The sequence below is a fragment of the Podarcis liolepis genome, assembly GCF_965112155.1.
Source record: "Podarcis liolepis genome assembly, chromosome: 13".
NCBI lineage: Eukaryota > Metazoa > Chordata > Lepidosauria > Squamata > Lacertidae > Podarcis > Podarcis liolepis.
The window spans coordinates 269,343-291,622 of NC_139573.1; the positions used below are offsets into that span (position 1 = coordinate 269,343).

The following is a 22,280-nucleotide window of genomic DNA, read 5'->3' on the forward strand; positions in this document are numbered from 1 at the left end:
CAGAGCCGGACTCAACAACGGGGGGAGAGCTGGTTTATTCCAACTTTTGCAAACCGTAGAGATGAGAAGTGGGTGGGGGTGGGCTGCGGTTGGGGGGGCGCTTGGACGGAGTGTGCGCGTTGTGGGTGGGGGTCCAGCCAAGCCGGGTCCCTCAAAGGCCCCCGTCGCCCTGCGAGAAAAAGAGAGAGAGAAATTGGCCAGTGAAGCGGCGGGCTCGCAGCGGCCTGGACTTGGCGCCCGATCGGGGGGGGGGCCAAGAGAGGCTGCGACCCCCGGGGGTGAGCCTGCTTTGCCGGGCGGGGGGCACTGACCCTCCTTCCCGCCGCCCCCCCTCCCCACGCTCCCCCCATTTCTCAGGCCCCCTTACCGCCCGGTCCTCGGCTTTGCGGCAGTCTCCGCACACGGTGCCCACCAGCCCGTTGACCACCTGAAGTCCGCACAGCGCCAGCTCCACCAGCCCCAGGCCCAGCAGGATGGCGAAGAGGACCACGTGCCACATCACCACATTGGGGGGGTTCAGGCACTCCTCCCACAGCGTCCGGTTGCCCAGGTAGCTCTCACTGCGGGGGAGACAGGTGCCATCAGTGGGGGGGGGCGCTGGGGGGGGTCCTTGGTGGGGGAGGGGGCGCTACTTATTTCATGTCATTGACCGCCCTCTTCTCCAAGGAGCTCGGGGAAGATGGCCAGCCTGGGTCTCTTCCAACTTCTTCGGAGGTTTTTAAGCAGAGGTTGGGTGGTCCTCTGCCAGGGACGCTTCAGTTGTGGTTCCTGCGTTGCAGGGGGTTGGGCTGGATGACCCCAGGGGGCCCCTCCAAAGCCCAGCGAGGTATCCTAGGCTGAGAGACGGTCATACCCACAGACAGGGCCGGATTGAGGTTTGATGAGGCCCTCAGCTCCTGAAGGTCATGGGACCCTTTCTATGTCCAGCTGTCCTTTGCCAACAAGAAATTGCCGCTGCTTTTTGTGTTGAATATATGCTATATGGCAATTTACAGACCTAATAGGTATTTAAAGCCCTTTGCACATAACATAATGTGTATTTTATCAAAGTAACTGTTGAACTGAAATACAGTGGTACCTCGGGTTAAGTACTTAATTTGTTCCGGAGGTCCATTCTTAACCTGAAACTGTTCTTAACCTGAGGTACCACTTTAGCTAATGGGGCCTCCCGCTGCCGCCACACGATTTCTGTTCTCATCCTGAAGCAAAGTTCTTCACCCGAGGTACTACTTCCGGGTTAGCGGAGTCTGTAACCTGAAGTGTATGTAACCTGAAGCATCTGTAACCCAAGGTACCACTGTATTATTAAGAAGTATGTTAATAGTGAAATACAATTAAGAAGAAGTATATTAATAGTGAAATACAATTAAGAAGAAGTATATTAATAGTGAAATACAATTGAGAAGAAGTATATTCATAATGAAATACAATTAAGAAGAAGTATATTTGGGGGGGGCGCCCAAGAGAGTGGGGCCCTAAGCTATAGCTTGTTTAGCTTATACGTAAATCCGACCGACCACAGAGCTTCCTGGCCAAGGCAGGTCTCTCCAACCCTGGATCTGTCCCACCCACGGCCAGGATCCGAGCGCAGGAGTGCTTCCTGAGGTTTCCAGCAACTGGGATTCAGAAGCATTTGTCTCCCAGGGGGTGGGGGGGCTGTCCCTCCCTCTCTACTGCAGCCCCCCCCCCGGCTCCTCACCTGAGGTCCTTGAAGGGCGACCCCCACGTCCCGTCCTTCACCTCGCACCAGGGTCCCTCGGCCAGCGCAGTGGACGACACCACCAGGCAGTAGAAGCCCCCCAGCCCCCCAAAGATGGAGCAGAAGACGGAGCGCAGCATCTGTGGGGGAGGAGAAGGTGAGGGGGGGCTGGTGCCGCCCAACACACGCCCCACTTGCTCAGCCCCTCTTCCGATCTCAGGACTCCAGCCCACAGCCCTCTTGGCACAGACTCCATAGGAACCCCCCCCCCTTCTCTCCCCTCGGTGGGACAAGGTGGGAGCTCCCAGTCTCCCTCCCTAGAAACAGGACTCTGCGCCCCCAAACCTCTGCCAAACCCCCAGGCTCTGTCTGCGAAAACATCAAGGGGGGCACGTGCAGAGGGTCTCCGTGTTGCTGCTTCCGGGCCGGGCAACGCATATGCCTCTGTGCCTGGGCAGAGTGCCTTTGCCTCACTCCTGGGCCGGGGGGGGGAGAGGAACCCGAAAGTGTGGGGGGGGGGGAGTCCTCCAGGGCAGACAAAATAAGCAACAGTTTGTGACCTGCTAGATTCCCCCTCCTTTGCCAGAGCTGAAAATAGGAATAAAGGGTTCAGGGTGCAAGGTGCCCATTTTCACAAAGGAGCAGCTCGTTGGTCCTAGGCCTGGATCAGATTACTAGGGTTTTTTTAAAAGGGGGGAATGTTTGGGACTGAGGGCCAAGAATGAAAACACTCTCCAGCCCCCAGCCTCAGCTGGGCATGTCTAGCCTGGAGAAGAGGAGGTTAAGGGGTGATATGATAGCCATGTTCAAATATATAAAAGGATGTCACATAGAGGAGGGAGAAAGGTTGTTTTCTGCTGCTCCAGAGAAGCGGACACGGAGCAATGGATCCAAACTACAAGAAAGAAGATTCCACCTAAACATTAGGAAGAACTTCCTGACAGTAAGAGCTGTTTGACAGTGGAATTTGCTGCCAAGGAGTGTGGTGGAGTCTCCTCCTTTGGAGGTCTTTAAGCAGAGGCTTGACAGCCATATGTCAGGAGTGCTCTGATGGTGTTTCCTGCTTGGCAGGGGGTTGGACTCGATGGCCCTGGTGGTCTCTTCCAATTCTAGGATTCTAGGATTCTATTCTATCATTCTCACTTTCACACACACACACACACACACACAGAGAGAGAGAGAGAGAGAGAGAGAGAGAGAGCAGAGAAACATGCCCCTGTTTAGAATATGAGAACTGCAGAGTTGGAAGGGATTCCTTCCACACACACCCTGCCAACCTGGAGTCCTCCAGAGTTTTCCATAGAATCACAGGAATGTTGAGTTGGAAGGGACCCCCAGGGGTCATCCATCCCAACCTGCTTCAATGCAGGAATCTTTTGCTCAAACCCACAATCCTGTCTCATGCTCTACCGACTGAGTGATCACCAATTATTATTGGGGGGGGGCACTACAGTTCCCACTAGCCCCTAGCAGGATGTGCTGGCTGTCTGGGAATTGTAGTTCCAGAGACCTGGCTGCCTCTAGCAGGCGCCTTGCAGGTGGCGGCTCAAGGGGCCGAGAGAGTGCTGGGCCCCCTGGCAGACGAGGCAGAGGAAGAGACGGGGAGGAGGGCCCAAGGATCCGTACCTGGCACCTGTTCCCGCAGCATCCGTATCCGCAGCAGCCTTTCCCTCCGGCCCTCACGGCAGAGCACCCGGTGCAGAGGACCTGGGGGAGGTGGAAAGGGAGAAGGGGGAGGTCAGAGAGTTGCTGGATCAGACCCAAGGAAGACCCCCCACACACACACACAGACTCCCGGATTCAGCCTCCTGTCCTCACAGCAGCCAAGTGCCCCAGAGAACCTAGGAAGACAGATAGACTGCCTCTGGCTCAGGAAGCTCCACAAGGACGTAAGAAGAGTCCAGATGCTGGATGAGGCCGCCTTGCCCAGAATCCTGCTCCCGCCGTGGCTGAAAGGGGAAACCCAGCAAACAGGAACTTGCCCAACCCTCTTTTCAAGAGATCCAAGCGGGTGGCGGCCACTCATTCCTGCGGCAGTGAGTTCCAGAGGTTAACTCCTCCACGGTGGCCCCTGGATTGGCCTGACTGCCCACACCATTAATAACAACGACAAGAATTTGATGGCTTATATGCTGCTCCTCTGGATGGGTTTCCCCAGCAGATCTGGGTGGCTTCCAACAGATATAAAAACAGAATGGAACATCAGACATTTAAAACTTCCCTAAACAGGGCTGCCTTCTGTTGTCTTCTAAAAGTCAGATACAGTGGTACCTCGGGTTAAGAACTGAATTTGTTCCGGAGGTCCGTTTTTAACCTGAAACTGTTCTTAACCTGAAGCACCACTTTAGCTATTGGGGCCTCCTGCTGCCGGAGCACAATTTCTGTTCTCATCCTGAAGCAAAGTTCTTAACCCGAGGTACTATTTCTGGGTTAGCAGAGTCTGAAGTGTATGTAACCTGAAGTGTCTGTAACCCGAGGTACCACTGTAGTTGTTTATTTCCTTGACATCTGATGGGAGGGCGTTCCACAGGGCGGGGGCCACCACCGAGTAGGCCCTCTGCCTGGTTCCCTGTAACCTCACTTCTTGTCACTGCCCCCCCCGGCCCTCCCCACCTGATGCCACTGGGCTGGGCTTCTCGAACTCAGGACCTGCCTTTACCTGAGCAGCTCTCAGGCTGCAGGATGGCAGAAGCGCACACCTGTCATTTGACAGAAAAGGCAGGTGGATCTGAAGGTGCCCCCCCCCTGAAACATGGGCAGTGGCACACACCCCCGGCAAGAGCGGTGACCCCCCCCATCAGGTCCCTCCAGCAAACCTTTGCCACTCCTGCCTTCTCCCCTGATGCGCCTCATTTCCCCTTTCGGGGGGCAGAGATCACCTTGTTTTATTGACCCCCCCCCCCATGCCAAGCCAGCTGTCTCCCTTGCAGATAAGGCCCTGTTATCTCCCACAGAGTGTGCGTCAGGGGGAACTTTGCACAAAGTTCACCATGAGAGAAACTGAGGCTGCCTGTGGGAAGAAAGTGCTATGGTGGGGGGCCAGACCGGGCGATGGGGTTCCTCTGGGTTCTCCAATGGCACCCCCAGTCCCTTGGGGAATGTGCTTGGCACCCCGTTGCCAGGAGAGACAGCCGGGGTCCTGCTGTGGGTCAGGGCTGTCAACCTCCCCAGACCAGTCCCGGATTTACATATAAGCTAAACATGCAATAGCTTAGGGCCCCATTTTCTTGGGGGCCCCCAAAAAAATTAAAGGAAAAAGAAACTGGATGTACATTTCTCAAATATAACATAAAAAACAAATAAAATACAGTGGTACTTTGGGTTAAGAACTTAATTCGTTCTGGAGGTCTGTTCTTAACCTGAAATTGTTCTTAACCTGAAGCACCACTTTAGCTGATGGGGCCTCCTGCTGCCGCTGCGCCGCCAGAGCATAATTTCTGTTCTCATCCTGAAGCAAAGTTCTTAACCCGAGGTACTATTTCTGGGTTAGCGGAGTCTGTAACCTGAAGCGTATGTAACCCGAGGTACCACTGTAAAACCTACATACAGCAGCAGTGTTTTAGATACGTAATTAGGTCTATAAATTGCCCTATAGCATATATTCAACACAAAAAGCAGCGGCAATTTGTTGTTGACAAAGGACAGCTGGACATATAAAGGGCCCCATGACCTTCAGCAGCTGAGGGCCTCATCAAACCTCAATCCGGCCCTGCCAGAGTCGCTCTGCTCCTGAGCATCCAATGCAATCAGGCCATGCTGGGGGGGGGGGGGACTGTGGTTGGTACCAGAGATGTCCCTGGGCAGACAACTCGAGGAAGTGAGTCAGGCTGCAGAAGGCAGGGGGAAGCAGCGTCTCTCTCACCACTGACATGTCCCCAAGCCATGAAGGGGGGGCTCTTCCCGGCTGCAAGTCCTGGGAATCACAGGGATGGAGGGCACCCTCAGGGTCATCTAGCCCAACCCCCGGCAATGCAGGAATCTCAGCTAATGAACCCCTGGCAGGCAGCCACCCAAGCCCTGCTTAAACGCCTCCAGTGGAGGAGAACCCACCCCTCCCTTGGAATCACAGAACTGGGCCCCCGAGGGTCATCCAGCCCCACCCACCAGCCCTGGGCACTCACCATCAGCCCCCCGCCGACGAGGCCCCCCATGAGCCACACTTGGGTGGTGATGTTCTGGGGGGTCCAGTCCCGCTGCATGTTGGGGAACATCAGGAGGATGTTGGCCACCATGCAGGCCAGGCCGGCGGTCACCAGGCTGAGGCCCACCAGGCGGGCGCACTTGCCGGTGCACATGGTGGGAGACGAGGCCCCGGGGGGAGACGGGCGCAGGTGCGGCCGGACGGCGGAAGCGGAGGAGGAGGCTGCTGCTGCTGCTGCCGTGCGGAGCAGCCAGAGCAGGAAACTGTTTGCTCGCAGATAAGGAGGGCAAAGGGCTGGCCAGAGGAGAGGGAAAACATCTCCCAGCCTGGCATCCCTGCCTCCTCCTCCTCCTCCTCTTCTCTGCTGCACAGAAACTCCCTCCTTGGGGGGGGGGCATCTATCATGGATTGCAGGGGGTTGGACTAGATGACCCTTGGGGTCGCTCCCAGCTCTGCAGTTCTAGAATTCGATTGATTGATTGATTGATTGAATTCATAAACTTCCCCATCCCTGGAGGCCTCAAGCCGGTTCACAGAACAAAATCAGAATATGAAACCACAAAATATATCATCAAAATAGAAACAACAACCCCTCCCCCAAAAAGAACCACATTTTAAAAAGGCAAAGGATGACAACCAAAGCAACCAATGTTTTTGTCTGGCGCTTCAAGGTGCATAATGAAGGTGCTAGGCGAATTTCCTTGGGGAGAGCAGATGGGGAGCCACTGCAGAGAAGGCCCGTTTCTTTTTTGGACGCCAAATGTCCAGGCATAAATCCCATGTAGATTTTGCCAAAAAAAAAAAGCAGCTCAACAACAACTTTGGGCAAAAAAATAATAATAATTAAGCTCAACAACTGTGCCCCCCCAAAAAAAGCTCAACAATCCTAGTTTCAGAGACATATAATCATATTCTGGACATATAATCATATTCTGTAGTTGGAAGGAGCTCCCAAGAGTAATCTAGACTGCAGCGAAGGAATCCCAGCTCAAGAATTCCCAGGAGACGGCCAGCCAACCTCTGCTTGAAAACCTTTGGCGAAGGAGAGTCCACTACCTTACAAGGGATTGCAGAGTTGGAAGGGACCCCGGGAGTAATCTAGTCCAACCCCCTGCAATGCAGGAATCTCAGCCCGAGCATCCCTGGCAGGTGGCCAGCCAGCCTCTGCAAGAAGGGGAGTCTAGTACCTCCACTGCCAAACTGCTGGGAGGAGCCCAGAGAGAAGAAACGCCCTGGTGCACCTGTAGCAGCCCAACCAAACGCCTTCCTCTGCCCCGGCTGCAACAAAACATGTCTCTCCTGCATCGGTCTCTGCAGCCACAGCAGGCGCTGCAACCTCCCCACTGCTTGGCCTCACCCCCAAAGGGATGCTCCTCCAGGGTCTCCCGAGGCTAAAAGGGGCTGAAATGGCGGAGGTGGAGGCAGGGGTCAAGGAGATGCTAAAAGAAGGGGGGAAAGAAGGAAATCCCAGGAGCGAGAGGGAAAGTGAGGTGGAAAGTGGGGGTCCCTGAAGTGGAGGGTCACTGAAGGCAAAGAGTTGCACACACTTCAGTTTATGATATGGAAAATTCAGGGCATGTGGCACCTGTGGCCCAGCTGGACTGAGAGCTTGGACCGCCCTGAGACACATAGATGGATACAAAACGGCTACCTACCTGTAAATAGATGGATACAGGTTGTTTTTTTTTCTAGGGGGTACGCAGGGGTACATATACATACCCCTAAAGATTTTGTGAATTTTTGTACTTTTGTCAACTTACTGTACTTATTTTCCCCAATTTGAACTATAAAATGGTGGTTTTCTTGAGTCGAAATGAGAGTACCCCTAAACATTTTTTTATATAAAAATGCACTGGATAGAGATTGATTGATTGATTGATAGATAGATAGATAGATAGATAGATAGATAGATAGATATGAGAGAGAGAGAGAGAGAGAGAGAGAGAGAGAGAGAGAGAGAGAGCGCTTTTTTTGTACTATGCTTTCCCCATTCTCACACATTTTTTTCCTGTGTTTATCAGCTGCCACCATTTGTAGGCAGTGATGCCCATAAGTATCTTGCATTTATTTTACTTGTGACATTGAATCATTTTCTGGTTTTGCACTCCTTCTTTTCCAGGACTGAACCCAGAAACGAGTCTTTCAGAACTTATCGCCTTTGTCATGTTCTCTGCTAATTGTATTTTTATAGCTTGTTTTATATCTTACACCTCGTATTATATCATACTCCACAGGATACAAACTGTAATGCAATACAGTAGGGGAAAGAAGGGCAGGAACTCAAATGCCATTAAAAATCACTAGGAATATTTCCTGGGATGGATCTGCCGTCTCCTCTCTTCAGTCCCAGAAAAGGCAGGAACCAGGCGCCTCCTCACTCATCCCTCATCTCTCAGATGGGGGAAGTTGGTTTTCTCCTGCTCAGGAGGGGAGAACGGGAACCAAAGGATTAGATTCCAGGCAAACACCAGGGAGAAAAACATTAGGATGGGAAGAAGGTGGTGGACTCTCCTTCCCTGGAGGTTTTTAAGCCGAGGTTGGACGGCCGTCCCTCGTGGATGCTTGAGTGGAGAATCCTGAATTGCAGCGGGTTGGACTGGATGACCCTTAGGAGCCCCTTCCAAACCTACAATTCTAGGATTCCAGGATGGGGTTTCCTGCTTCTTGCAGGGCCTTTTCTCCTGCTTGCTGCTCCTCCTCCAGTTTCTGGCTAAGGGAGGAAACAGCTCAGAAACCTGCCAGCCAAGAGGCCACCCCGATGGAGGGAGGTGGGGCAGCTGCCCCTCCCACAAATAAATAATAATAATAATACTCACCCAAAACTACAAATCGTAGAAAAAAATTTCTGAGCACTTGGGGTCAAAAGAAAGTAATTTGAAGCAACTGTTGCTGACCCACGTCATTCCGAATCTGCTGGACAGAGCCAGACAGAGGATGGGGACAGGTGGGAGACCTGCCCCCCCCTAAAAAACCATAAATCCTGGTTACTCTCATGGCTCCCCCAAATGAAGCAGCTCTGGGTGCTCAACACACGTGTCTCCTGCTCTGCAGGGGGGGGGGGCTGAGTGTGCCTGGCTTTGCCAGGGTTAAAAGGAGCAGAGCTGGATTCCTAGAGAGAAAAGGCTATGAAGGTGGGGGGGGCAGTCCTCCAGATGAGAAGCCCCTCCTCCCTGCCACTGACGTCCCTTCCTGCAAGAGAGGGGGAGGGAAGTTGCTGTCTTTCTGCTTTGCAGCTCCTGCAACCTGGTGAGTCTCCCTTGTTTTCCGCCATGGGGTGCATTGGGGAGAAGCGGGGGGGGGGGGGATGCATCAGGGAGTCCTGTCCAGCTCATGCAGGCGGGGAGCCCCCAACCAGCCCCATCCACACCCCAAGACACAACCACCCAATTGGCTCTGCAAAGGAACTGACAGGCAATGCAGCTGCTTTAAAAGAGGAATTAATGGTGTTCTCAAGGGCTGCTGTGGGGATCAAAGGACAGCAGGGAGACCCCTGGATGCCCCCTTGAGCCCCTGGGAGAGAAGGGTGGGTGGAAATGCCATGAATGAGGAGAGGGAGCCCAGCCCATCATCTGGCTGCGGGATTTGGGAGCTGATTCTGATTCATCGTCAAGGTCAGCTCCACATACGTAGCAGGCATTGCAATAATCCCGGAGCATGGAGTGCCCTGTCCACGTCATCTCCATCCCAAAGGGACTGGGGCTAGCAGCCTAGGCGAGATGGAAATGGGGTGGTAGAGAAGGGGCAGTATCTGCGGTGGGGAAATGACGGGCTCCTTCTGGCTAGTTCCTCCACCTTTGTTCTCACATGTGGTTCCTAAAAGCTGGCAGTATGGGTCAGTGGCTGCACCCTGGGAGCAGAACCAGATGAAGGTGGCCAATGGGTCTCAAGCCCTCAGTGAGTTAGGGACTCCCTCTGCATGCAAAGACAGGCTCTGGTGGATTGAGAGGACGAGACCCACAGTGGGTTCAACAGTTAAGAAGGGAATTTCTGCAGGTCTTGTCATCTGGTCAGTCCAGGACTTCCAGACACACAGACACACTGCCCCGGCTTGCGCCCCAGGGCAGTGACTTTGGGGCTGCAAATGCAGCCAAAACTATGTGAGAGGCAGCAGTTATTAGTCACTGACACGACCTGAGCCTCCAGTGACCATGTTGGATCCAGGAGTATTCCCAACATTTTTGATCCGTGTGGGAGTAGTTGTTGCTGTTGCTGCTCCTGCTGTTAATTACCTGCCCTTTCCCCTAAGTTCCCACAGTAGATGGCAGCAGTAAAGTACAATATTAAAGATGTTTAAAACCAGTACAAGCATAGAAAGATTTACTTGCTTTTTTGCACTGTCCTTTGAACCCACCCAAATCAACTTTGGTCTTGCCCATTTGACCCTCGGGGGGGGTGGCGGCCAGATAACGATTTGGGCCCTCAGAAAAAAGAAAAAAGTGCCCTACCCCGGTAATTTGCCTTGAGAAGCTTGGAGCTTCCAAGTGCTAGAAAACAAGACAGAAGCAGGGAAGAAATTTGTCCTGAAGTGGGGGTGGGGGAGAGCAACTCTTGAGAACCCTGGAATTAGGACCCCCACTGTTAGCCTAGTGTGTACATTACATTTGGTATAACTGACACACTTGTCAGTCACAGGTCTGACTTAGTTCCTTGTCTGCAAACACTGAAAGACAGGCTCAACCAGGCTGATTCATCTCACAGTTTGGTATGGTTACTTTCCTTCTAGGAGGGCTGGAGGCTTACCTTTTCTTAAAGAAAGCTGAAAATCTGGCTTGTGGTGCAGTCCAATCCTGCTTCCTAGCAGGACTCATCCAACAAATTGACTGTCAGTTTAATAACGGAACAATGCATTTGCTTTGTAGATTTTGCTAGCACCTCTTTTTGGACACACAGAACTGGACAAGAGGGAGGAAAAGGATTCCTTCCGATCTCTAAGAGGCTTCCTGAGAGCACAGATGGATGAACAAGACTCAGCTGACCCTGAAGCAGGAAGAGGCCATGGCATTGACACAGGGAGCAGTGGGGGATTCTGGGAAAACTCCATACAAAAGATCCTGGGTGAGGAGGACACCCTTTGCTCAAATGTGCAGAGCCAGCAGTTCAGGCAGTTCTGCTCCCAGGAGGCCAAAGAACCCCGAGAAGTTTGCAGCCGGTTCTACTGCCTTGACCTTCAATGGCTGAAGCCAGAAAGGCACACGAAAGCTGAGATGCTGGACCTGGTGATCTTGGAGCAGTTCCTGGCTGTCCTTCCGCCGGAGATGGAGAGCTGGGTGAGGGAATGCGGAGCAGAGACCAGTTCCCAGGCAGTGGCCCTGGCCGAAGGTTTCCTCCTGAGTCAGGCGGAGGAGAGGAAGCAGGTGGAGAAACAGGTGAGAGAGAGACTTTCCTCTGGATGCTCCCAAGGGGCTCCAACAGGAGGGTGAACAAACCCAAATGCTCTACTTATGGCCTATTAGTGGAGCATTTTCGGATATTATAAAATTGTTGCCTCTCATTCCTTTTTCTACAATTCTGTGAATTCTTTTCGTTCTTTCAGGGAGAGGATCTGTTTGCAGCAATTGGCCCAGATTACTCTGAGGAAGAGAGGACTCCGCTGGACACAAAAGAGAGGTCACTGGGTCAGGAGGAAGGAGTCTTTTGTCCCTTTGATCCCATTCTGTTGGTTTTGAAACTAATCTTTTCATCTTTTTGTGGAAGACATTTGGGACCAAGAGCCTCAAGGAGGGGAGATGCATTTTTGCGCTGCTGAAATAGGCAACGGGTACAAATGCTAAAATGCACTCAGCATGTGAGGCTTGTTATAAGTAGATTCATTTCAATCAGGGTTTAGGCCCGGTTTTGGCTCAGAAACTGATTTGATCACCCTGTGTAATGACCTTTGCCGAGAGAGAGATGGGGAAAGATGCCCCTGTTGATTCTGCTCGACCTCTCAGCGGCTTTTGGTACCATCCATCACGCTCTCCTTCTGGAGCAGCTGGCTGAGTTGGGAGTAGGTGGCACAGCTTTGCAGTGGTTCTGGTCCTCCTTGGGTGGTGGTTCCCAGAGGGTGATGCTTGGGGGGTGCTTTTTAGCCCCGTAGAGCCTTAAGCGAGGAATTCCTCAGGGCTCTGTTTTATCCCATATGCTACTTAACATCTACATCAGTGTTTCCCAACCACTGTTCCGCGGCACACTAGTGTGCCGTGAGATGTTGCCTGGTGTGCCGCGGGAAAAATTAAAAAATTCGAAAGATTTTTTTTTTTAAAAGTCAAATTTTCGATTGGGGCGCCGTCACTAGATGACCCCTGGGGTTCCCTCCCTCCCTCCCGCTCTGCGCCTCCCTCCTCCTCCTCCTCCTCCGGGGAGGCCCTTCCTGGCTCTCGGCCAAGGCTTGGCGGCTGCCACTCACTCACTCGCTCGTCCACCCGTCCCTCCATCCCTGCACCCGGCCTCTCCCCCTCCGTCCCCGGTGCGGGGGCTGCCGGGATCCGTAGTCCCCTCGCCCTTGGGCTCCGCGAACTACGTTTCCCAGCGTGGCCTGGCGGGCCGGGCGTTTTGTTTGAAGCGCTCTTCTCCCGGCCATGGAATGAGCGCAGCGGCGGCGGCCGGGCGGGCAGGGGCTCTTCCCCGCAGACCCTGCGCAGCCTGCCTGCGCCCTCGCGGAGATCGGGCGGCAGGATGGAGCCCGGGGATCCCCGCGGAGGCGGAGGCTGCCCCCCAGGTAGGGCTGCGTCGGCGGGGTGTTATTTTTGCAATGCTGCATCTGCGCCGGAGGGGACGCATCGGACCACGGGGAGACCCCTTGGCGGGCGTGCAAGGCAATGCATGCGTGCAGGCGTGGCATGGAGTGCAGTGCAATGCAATGGCAACGCGGCGCCCTGCATGCATGCATGCAACTTCCACCGACGCTCCGGACTTGGCAGGTGAGGGGGGTCCCCAGTGGGCGGCAGAGAGAGCCGGGAGGGCAAAGGGGAGCCGGGGGGGAGCAGCGCTGCTCCCCGAGCTGAGCCCGGGGGGAAACTTCGGCGTCGTTGCGCCGGGTGTTGGAAGCGGAGGCTGGCGGGGGCCCCTCACCTGCAAAACCTGGTCGCCTCTCATATATTTCGTGCATTGCATTCATCACCCGCTTTCTCCTCCAAGGAGCTCCCGGGGGCGCGCGTGGTTCTCCCCGTGTAATCCTTGCAACAACAGCCCTGCGAGGTGGGTCAGGCGAGTGGCCCAAGGGAGCACCCAGGGATTGTCCTGGCCAGGTGGGGTGATTTGAACCCTGCTCTCTGCCCGGTCTTCGTCCTCATTTAGCCCCCACATGTGCATGACTGTGCATGACTGAGGTTTCCCCCCCTCGTCTTGGCTATGGTGTGAGTCTGTGCTGTTAATTAATGGGGTTCTGCCTTCGGAGAAGATGAGCCAGTCCTCAAGGAGGTGATTATGTAATTTGCTAGCAATTCATGTCCCTCCCGGCGTGACGCTGCGCGCTGACGTCACGGGGCTGTAATGGTGGTGTGCCTCGAGATTTTTTTCATGAAACAAGTGTGCCTTTGCCCAAAAAATTTTGGGAAACACTGATCTACATGAAACCGCAGAGTAGGAACATCCAGAGTTTGGGAGGACATTGCCAGCAATATACTGATGACACACAATTCTACTTCTCTGTTATATCCGCAGGTGAAGCAGTGGATGTGGAGGCACTGCTTCACCTCTGAGAGAGGCAGGCACTCCTGTCTCCCCACTTACCTTTGTCTCTTGCAGGTGACAGAATGATGCCAGCAAAACCTCCCAATCCCTCTTTTCTTGGTGGCGGAGGGGAAACAATGGCTGTGGAATCAGATCAGGTAGGGGGAAGGAGCCTTGTGGGGAAAGAGGCGGAGGGGTGGGGCAGCCAGGGCGTCTCTGGGCGCAAATGAATCTCTCTCCTGTTCCTCTTTGCTTCTGTCAAAGCTGCCCTTTATGAACACTGAAAATGCCATTGGAGAAGGCTTGTCTGCTGAGAGTAATGAACAACCACCTCACCTTAACTCTCCTCCTGAATGTTGCTAGTGTTATTTAGCAGTTGTTTCAGCCAGTTTCTACAGTATGTTTATTGGTCAATGCTAAAATATAAGGAACTTTTAAAAAACCAGTGGTGAGAATTTGCCTGCCCAGCCCCTCCAGTTGAGGGCTCCCCCCTCTTCGCCACCTCCCCAAGCCCCCATGCAGCCCTTGGAGTTGGCTTTAGGAAATGAGGAGAGTTGTCTCTCTGCACCCTCCCAAAATACCACATAGGGAGAGGAGAGAGGGGAGCCTTCCATTTCACAAGCTAAAATGCTTGTGCAGACATACGGATTTGAAGAGCACCATGTGGAGTTTCACCCCTTTGTACAAAGATTAGTTACCCAGTTTTAAAAATACAGAATAAAATAATTCCATTAAGATGCTTAGATATGCATCCATCATTAAAATGTGCAGTGAAACATTCCCCTGAAAACCACTCAGCAACTAACAGACAGGAAACAACAGAACAATGTGTGCTAGATAATCTTTATGCTTTCTGAAAGGAAGACCTTTTCTTTCAGAGCCTAGTGTGCTTTGAAGATGTAGCTGTGCATTTCACGGAGGAGGAGTGGGCGTTGCTGGATCCTGACCAGAGAGCTCTGCATCAGGAAGTCATGGAGGAGAATCGTGCGATCATGGCCTCTCTCGGTAAGGCTCCCTGTTGGATCATATCTGTCCTGAAATTCTTTACATTAATCTATGTGACGAACCTCTCAGATTTTGATGGAGCTCAGCAGCGCCACCTACAGCGTCTGGGATTCTAACACACACACCCTCAGCTCACCTTGAATAGAGGGCTATCAACTGTTTTGTTTGTGTGAACATTTCTTTCTCTGGTTATGCCTTTTGATTAGGCTGTCAGTTTTTTGTTCTTGATTCTGTCAGATTCTGGTTGACCAAAAAGATGACTGACATTAGAGATGGAGCAGATTCTATGATTGGGCCAAACAAAACCGCAGAAACGGCTGAAACACAGCAGGAGGGGCCCCTTCTCAGGAGGAGAGTCCTTTTTCTGGGAAATAGATCTCTTGGCTGACTCCTCAGAGGAATCTGTGGGAACCCAAGGGGCCTTCTTGAATTTAGCAGCAGTCCAGGCCAAGAAGGTTTTGGTTGACTTGCAAAGGCCTGATCCAGCACGTCCAGAAGGTCTGGAAAGCCAGGAAAGGGGGGTAGGGGGACCACCCTTGCCTCCCCCACCCTCTGAGAGGCCTCCATTTGCCCTTGAGTGGGTCACCTGGCTAGGACAGGCTCTAGGCCTTCCCACAGCCCTGTTCAGCCAGGGGCAGCAGCAGGGAGGGGGCCTTAGGAAAGCACCCATGGTTCTGGTTCAAGCAGGGCTAGGAACCAGCACGATGGCCAGGATGCCAGGGAGGATGAGAAGGAGAGCTGATCCCTTCCTTCCCCCTCAGAGCATTCCTCATCTTGGAGCAGCCTCTTGTCCCCTCACAGGGGACGGGCTCAGAGGCAGGGGACCCAGCACAGGAGGCGCCGGGTGCTGCTGAGCAGGGGAGGAAGGGGCTCTGGCAGAAGGGCTTCCAGAAGAGCTGAGCCTTCCCTTTCCCCATGGGCAGCCAGCTCAGAGGATGCCTCAGGCTCTCACACCCCCTTCCTCAACATCCAGGCCTGCCCCACCTCCTCAGACTGGGAGGACGGTGAGCTTTTTCCAGGTGAGGAGGAACGGCAGGAGGACAAGGGGGAGCTTTCCCCAGACTCTTTATGAGCCTAGACATCGAGCAGCTCCTGGGAAAGGCTGTGAGGACAGTCCATGTCCCTGAGCAGGCCCAGGCAGCAGGCAATGCCTCCATGGCCTTTCCCAAGAGCAAGGCCTGCAAGAGGGTTTCCCGTTATCCAGAAGAGTTTAAGGAGACCACCTTGCAGAAATGGTGGATTCCTGGGGCTGCTAAGGCAGCTACCTTCCCCATAAGGCAGCTAAATCCATTTGATAAGCCTGCAATGGGATTTCTTAGTGTTCCTCCCGTAGATGCCCCCATATGTTCCCTCACTCATGGATCCATGGTTTCCAGAGATGGGCAGGATCACCCCAGGAACCATGAAGACAAAAGGGCCGAGGTTTTGTTGCTCAGATCACATGAAGCTTGTGCACAAGCCATTGAGGTCTCGGCTGCAGCTTCTTTCATGGCCAGGGCAACCTACATCTGAGCCCAGGCCCTTCTGGCAGAGGTTGGACCAGGGTTTGTCCACATCCAGCAAGGAATAGCAAAGCAAGCTAGGCCTCTGCCCATGTGGCTGATGCCTCGTTGGATGCTTGTTCAATTCGCAGCTGGAGCCAGGGCAGCAGATGTGGCAGTGCGCAGGCAGCTCTGGCTTAAACAGTGGCAGGTGGACACCAAAGCCAAGACCAGCCTGGCCAGCGACCCCTTCAAGGGGGGCCAGCTATTTGCAGAGGGGCCGGAAGATGCCCTGGTAGAGACCAGAGACAAGAAGACGGCTCTGCCTCATAAGAAGACAGAGAGAAAGAGTCAGAAAGGAAATGATTCTTCCTTTCATCTCCACAGGGGCTCATTCATGGAGACCTTAAGGCAACAAACCCTCCAGGGGAGGAGGGCAGAAGGAATGGATGTGCGCAGGGCCATCAGGGTTTACCTCAGGATCACAGAGGAGTTCCGCATTACAGGGGCTCTGTTTGCTTCTTTCCAGTCTAGAACCAAGGGGCACAAGGTTTCTCCAGCATCATTGGCAGGCTGGATCCGGGGGTGGGGTGGGGTGCCCTTGGGAATCACTTCCCATTCCACCAGGAGCACCGTCACCTCGGCATCCTTTGGGACGTGAGCTCCCCTGGGTGATATACACTTGGTCCTCTCCCTCCACCTTCATGAAACACTATAAGTTAGACACCTTCGTCTCAACAGAGGCCTCCTTTGAGAGAAGAGTGCTTCAACAGGTGGTTAACAATGAGGAGCTAGGGCCTACAACAGCTGCCATCCGATCTGGACACTGCTGAGATACTTCCCACATCATGGATCCCAGTTTTCCCCTACAGTGAACATTGATACTTACCGTGATAGGTTTCTTCTCTGTACAGAGAATTGGGATCCAGCCCTCTCAGGTACCTCTGTGTGCGTGGGGGAGGCTATCAAACAATGGATTTCGGAGGGTGGCCTAGAAGGACATGGGACACCTTCCCCCAAGGTCCAGGGGGCTCTCCTATCTTTCCATCCCAGCCTTCTTGCTCTTCAGCACATATCAGAGTTCCCCCTCCTTCACCTGTGCTAGTTACTGGGGTCAGTAGGAATTGTCATTCAGTGAAGAGAGCAGCATGCCCCACTGAAATCACTGTTCTGTTCCTATTCTTTAGTTGTTATGTTGTGACTATACAGTTACTTGCTTAAGCATGAGTTGAATTGGAGATAGGGGGTTGTCCTGTCCCTGATGTATTCCTCAAAGCTTTAACTTCTTTTCAATGGTGAGATGGGCAGAGTCCAATTTTCCCTAGAGAGAAGGAACTTATCTCATTAAGTACCAACGTTTGCTTCTCTCTTCATTGCAGGTGATGAATTGGAAATGAAGAAAATGGGAGACCACGACAAAGTCAAAACAGAGGAGAAGCCATATCAATATTCGGAATGCAGAGAGAGCTTGAGCCAGAGCTCCAGTTCCACTTCCTATCAAAGAAATTCCACTGGAAAGAAACGCTATCAGTGCTTTGAATGCGGAAAGAGTTTCGCTTGGCACGACTCTCTCAATTTCCATCAAAGAATTCATACAGGCAAGAAACCATATCAGTGCTTGGAATGTGGAAAGATCTTCAGTTACAAGAACAATCTCGTTTCCCATCAAAGAATTCATACAGGGGAGAAGCCATATCACTGCTTGGAATGTGGGAAGAGTTTCAGTTACAGAGCCAGTCTCACTTCCCATCAAAGAATTCATACAGGGGAGAAACCATACAATTGCTTGGCATGTGGGAAGACCTTCCGTCATAGCTGTCATCTCAAGTCCCATCTCAGAATTCATACAGGGGAGAAACCCTATCAGTGCATGGAATGTGGAAAAAGCTTCAGTAAGAGTTCTGTTCTCACTTCCCATCAAAGAATTCATACAGGGGAGAAACCATATCAGTGCTTGGAATGTGGAAAGATCTTCAGTTATAAGAACAATCTTACTTCTCATCAACGAATTCATACAGGGGAGAAGCCATATCAGTGTTTGGAATGTGGAGAGAATTTCAGTTACAGAGCCAGTCTCACTTTCCATCAAAGAATTCATACAGGGGAGAAACCATATAATTGCCTGGCATGTGGGAAGAGCTTCCGTCACAGTTGCCATCTCAAGTCCCATCTTAGAATTCATACAGGGGAGAAACCATATGAGTGCATGGAATGTGGAAAGAGCTTCAGTCAGAGGTCCAATCTCACTTCCCATCAAAGAATTCATACAGGGGAGAAACCATTTCAGTGTCTGGAATGTGGAAAGAGCTTCAGTCAGAGTTCTGCTCTCACTTCCCATCAACGAATTCATACAGGGGAGAAGCCATATGAATGCTTGGAATGTGGGAAGAGCTTCAGTCAGAAGGGCAATCTCACTTTCCATCAAAAAATCCACAGTGAGGAGAATGGGAGAATCTAGTCCAACCCACTGCAGTGCAGAAATCTCAACTGAAACATGCATGACAGATGGCCACCAAGCCCATGCTTGAGGTCTTCCAAGAAAGGACAGTCCACCACCTTCCAAGGGACTTGATTCCACTGTTGTACAGCTGTGAACATTAGAAAGGTCTTCCTGATGTTTAATTGGAATCATCTTTCTTGTAACTTGAAGCCATTGGTTCAGACCAGGAAGAAACCAGCTTGCTCCCTCCCCCATGGGACAGCCTTTAGAGGTCACTATCCTATCTCCTCTAAGTCTACAAACACCCCCAGTTTCCTCAGCTGTTCCTCCTAAGTCTTGATTTCCAGAGCCTTGATCATTTTGGTCACCCGCCTCTGCACACGTTCCAACTTGTCAATATCCTTCTTGAAATGTGGTGCCTAGAACTGGACACAAGACTCCAGGTGTGCTCTGACCAAGGAAGAATAGAGCAGTGGTATGACTTCCCTTGATCTGGACTGTGTGGAGATTCATTTGCCCCTTTTGAGATTACTTTGCAGCCTTGAGATTCCTTTTGCCCTACCCACAGCCACAGTTTGCTTGGCCCCTCACCCAGCTCACAGTTGTGCCAGTGAGGAAACTGAGGCACATTTTGCCCATTCCTGTTAATTATTCCACGTTGCCCTCTCTCTCCTGTGCTCCCACCTCCCGTCACTTGCACCGCCGCCACTGCCTGGATCTGCCTCTTCTCCTTGCACCAGCTCCAGACTGCTTCCAGGGGGTCAGCATTCCTAGTGAGCAGCAGGGGCTACGGCGGAGGGGAGGGGTCTGCTGGTGGTTTCTGGCCAGGGACGCTTTGTAGATGGGGTGGAAGATGAAGGCGTTGGGAGCTCCAGATGGGGAGAGGGGGGCAGGTGGGTAAGTGGGAGAACTCCTAATATTCCCCCTGCCCCTAAAATCTGTGTGTCTTGAGCCAGCATGATTACTTGTTAATACTGTGGTACCTTGGTTCTCAAGCGCCTTGGTACTCAAACAGCTTGGAACCCAAACACTGCAAACCCAGAAGTAAGTGTTCTGGTTTGCGAACTTTTTTCATAAGCCGAATGTGCTCCATTTTGAGTGCCGCACTCCCTTTTTAAGTGTTACGCTGAGGTCTGTCTGTTTTTGCTATTTATTTTGCGTTTTTGTTTCTGCAGCTTTTTTGTTTTGTTTTGGTAACTGTGTGGAACCCAGTTCAGCTACTGATTGACTGATTGCGTGACTGCAGTATATTGTTTATTGCTTTCATTTTATGGATCAATGGTCTCGTTAGATAGCAAAATTCATGTTAAATTGCTGTTTTAGGGGTTTTTTTAAATGTCTAGAACGGAGTAATCCATTTTGCATTACTTTCTATGGGAAAGCGTACCTTGGTTTTGGAACGCTTTGGTTTTGGAACGGACTTCCAGAATGGATTAAGTCTGAGAACCAAGGTAAAAGGTAAAGGTACCCCTGCCCGTACGGGCCAGTCTTGCCAGACTCTAGGGTTGTGCGCTCATCTCATCTTAGAGGCTGGGAGCCAGCGCTGTCTGCAGACACTTCCGGGTCACGTGGCCAACGTGACGAAGCTGCTCTGGCGAACCAGCGCAGCACACGGAACGCCATATACCTTCCCGCTGGTAAGCGGTCCCTATTTATCTACTTGCACTTTGATGTGCTTTCAAACTGCTAGGTTGGCAGGCGCTGGGACCGAACGACGGGAGCGCACCCCACCGCAGGGATTCGAACCACCGACCATGCGATCGGCAAGTCCTAGGCGCTGAGGTTTAACCCACAGCGCCACCCGCATTAGCACTAAGAATAAAAAGCTTCAAAGGCTTCCAATCAACACGCTATGCTGATTGTAAATAATGTGCTAACAGAAAAATGTAATATAACAAAGGGGACAAGACAGGGTTGTCCCTTGTCACCATTATTGTTTATACTAGTATTAGAGGTTTTGGCTAGCAGAATCAGATTGGATGTCAAGATTGAAGGGATAACAGTGGGACACAGGACATATAAACGTAAGGCATTTGCTGATGATGTGGTGATATTGGTAGAGGAGCCTCTGATCAGGGTTCCAAAGGCTCTGGAACAGATTCATAAATTTGGAGAGGTAGCAGGCTTCAAACTTAATCGGTGAAAAAAAATAATATGAGAAACGACTGGGTAACTTACAAAGAACTATTCAAAGAGGTAGATCAAGGCTTAAAATTAAAGGGTTATGAAGAAGTAAGATGACTAATAACCAATTGGTTGCAATATCACCAGCTTAATGAAGTTGGATAAAAAGAAAGGTTTTTCTCATAAAACCTCCCAATTTGAAAGAGTTGCTGGAAAATAAAAACTAAATGTACAGTGGTGCCTCGCAAGACGAAAATAATCCATTCCGCGAGTCTCTTCGTCTAGCGGTTTTTTCGTCTTGCGAAGCAACCCTATTAGCGGATTAGCGCTATTAGCGGATTAGCGGGATTAGCGGCTATTAAAGGCTTAGCGGATTAGCGGCTAAAAGGCTATTAGCGTCTTAGCGTCTTAGAAAAAGGGGGGGGAGCGGAAAAAAATCGGAACACTTGCAAGACGTTTTCGTCTTGCGAAGCAAGCCCATAGGGAAATTTGTCTTGCGAAGCAGCTCAAAAACGGAAAACCCTTTCGTCTAGCGGGTTTTCCGTCTTGCGAGGCATTCGTCTTGCGGGGCACCACTGTATAAACTTTTATCAGATTGGTAAACAAAAGATGGAACAGTTCAAAGCAGTGGTGATACACTGAGCAAGGGATTTTGGTTATAATATTGAGTTAGCAGCATGGGAGAAATTATTGATTACCGATCTGAAATTTACAGTATGTTATACTTTGAAAGAAAACTATATGAAAATGATGTCCCATTGGTACTTAATTAGCTAAAATGTATAAATCAATTTCTAACCTGCTGGAAATGTAAAGAGAAAGAGTGCATCTTTTATCATATGTGGTAGTTGTGTAAAAAAAAAGGCTTTATGGGAAATGATATATAATGAGTTTTTTAAAATGGTGAAAATAATGTTTACTAAGCAACCAGAAACTTTTCTTTTAGGAATTTTAGGTGCAGAGATCCTGAAGGACCAGAAGAAATTGTTCATGTATGCAACCACAGTTGCCCGTACGTTGCTGGCCCAGGGATGGCAAGAAAATACCGTTCCAAACAAGGAAGAGCGGCTGTTAAAATTAATGAACTGTGCTGGATTGGCAAAACTTACAGGAAGAATCAGGAGGCAGAAAGAATCAAATTTTAATAAAGAATGGGGGAAGTACCTGTATTTGAAAAATTACTGTAAACAATTACATTCATTAGTAGACATTCATTGACAGAAAACTTGTAAAAATCTGAACCATGGATTGATTAAGGATTTACAATAATTGGAGTTGGCGATGAGATGCAGAATGAAAATGAAAATATAAGGATCCACAAAGGGGGGGGGGGAGAGTTAAATGGGATATGATGTCTGAACTTTGTTTCGTTTTTGTTGTTATGGTTTGTAAAATGGAAAATGCAAAAATACAATGGAAAAGCTTCAAAGGCTTCCTATCTGGACTTGCCTGTCTTTCTTGGGCTACAGCTCAGTCGGAGAGCACACAACTCTCAATCTCGGGGTCATGGCTTTGAGCCCCACGCTGGGGAGAAGATTCCTGCAGTGCAGGGGGCTGGACTAGATGACCCTCATGGTCCCTCCCAACTCTACAATTCCATGATCCTTTGAGTCTAGGAATCAGTGCTAGGCTGCTATGATTGCTGCCTATTGAGAAGAGGGTCCATTGAGCTTTTGATGAGCAGATGCCCGGGGGGAAAGGTTGTGGATTCGGGGGGTGCAGAAACAGGGGGTGCAGTCT

At 51.3% G+C, this 22,280-nt stretch overlaps 2 protein-coding genes across 2 annotated transcripts; one reads left to right on the plus strand and one right to left on the minus strand.

Annotated features, from left to right (window-relative positions):
• Positions 1-19: 19 nt before the first annotated feature.
• On the minus strand, positions 20-6,100 carry LOC310692038 (transmembrane 4 L6 family member 5-like). The gene is made up of 5 exons (XM_083472425.1): positions 5,821-6,100; positions 3,326-3,406; positions 1,700-1,839; positions 368-560; positions 20-169 (listed from the first exon to the last, which is right to left on the minus strand). The coding sequence occupies exons 1-5, from the start codon at positions 5,992-5,994 to the stop codon at positions 152-154; spliced, it is 606 nt and encodes a 201-aa protein (XP_083328551.1). The 5' UTR covers positions 5,995-6,100; the 3' UTR covers positions 20-151.
• A 2,914-nt stretch (positions 6,101-9,014) lies between these two features.
• Positions 9,015-20,439, plus strand: LOC310692018 (uncharacterized protein). Its single transcript, XM_083472379.1, has 6 exons — positions 9,015-9,086; positions 10,700-11,206; positions 11,374-11,455; positions 13,566-13,648; positions 14,369-14,495; positions 17,356-20,439. The coding sequence occupies exons 2-6, from the start codon at positions 10,793-10,795 to the stop codon at positions 18,432-18,434; spliced, it is 1,785 nt and encodes a 594-aa protein (XP_083328505.1). The 5' UTR covers positions 9,015-9,086; positions 10,700-10,792; the 3' UTR covers positions 18,435-20,439.
• Positions 20,440-22,280: the final 1,841 nt, after the last annotated feature.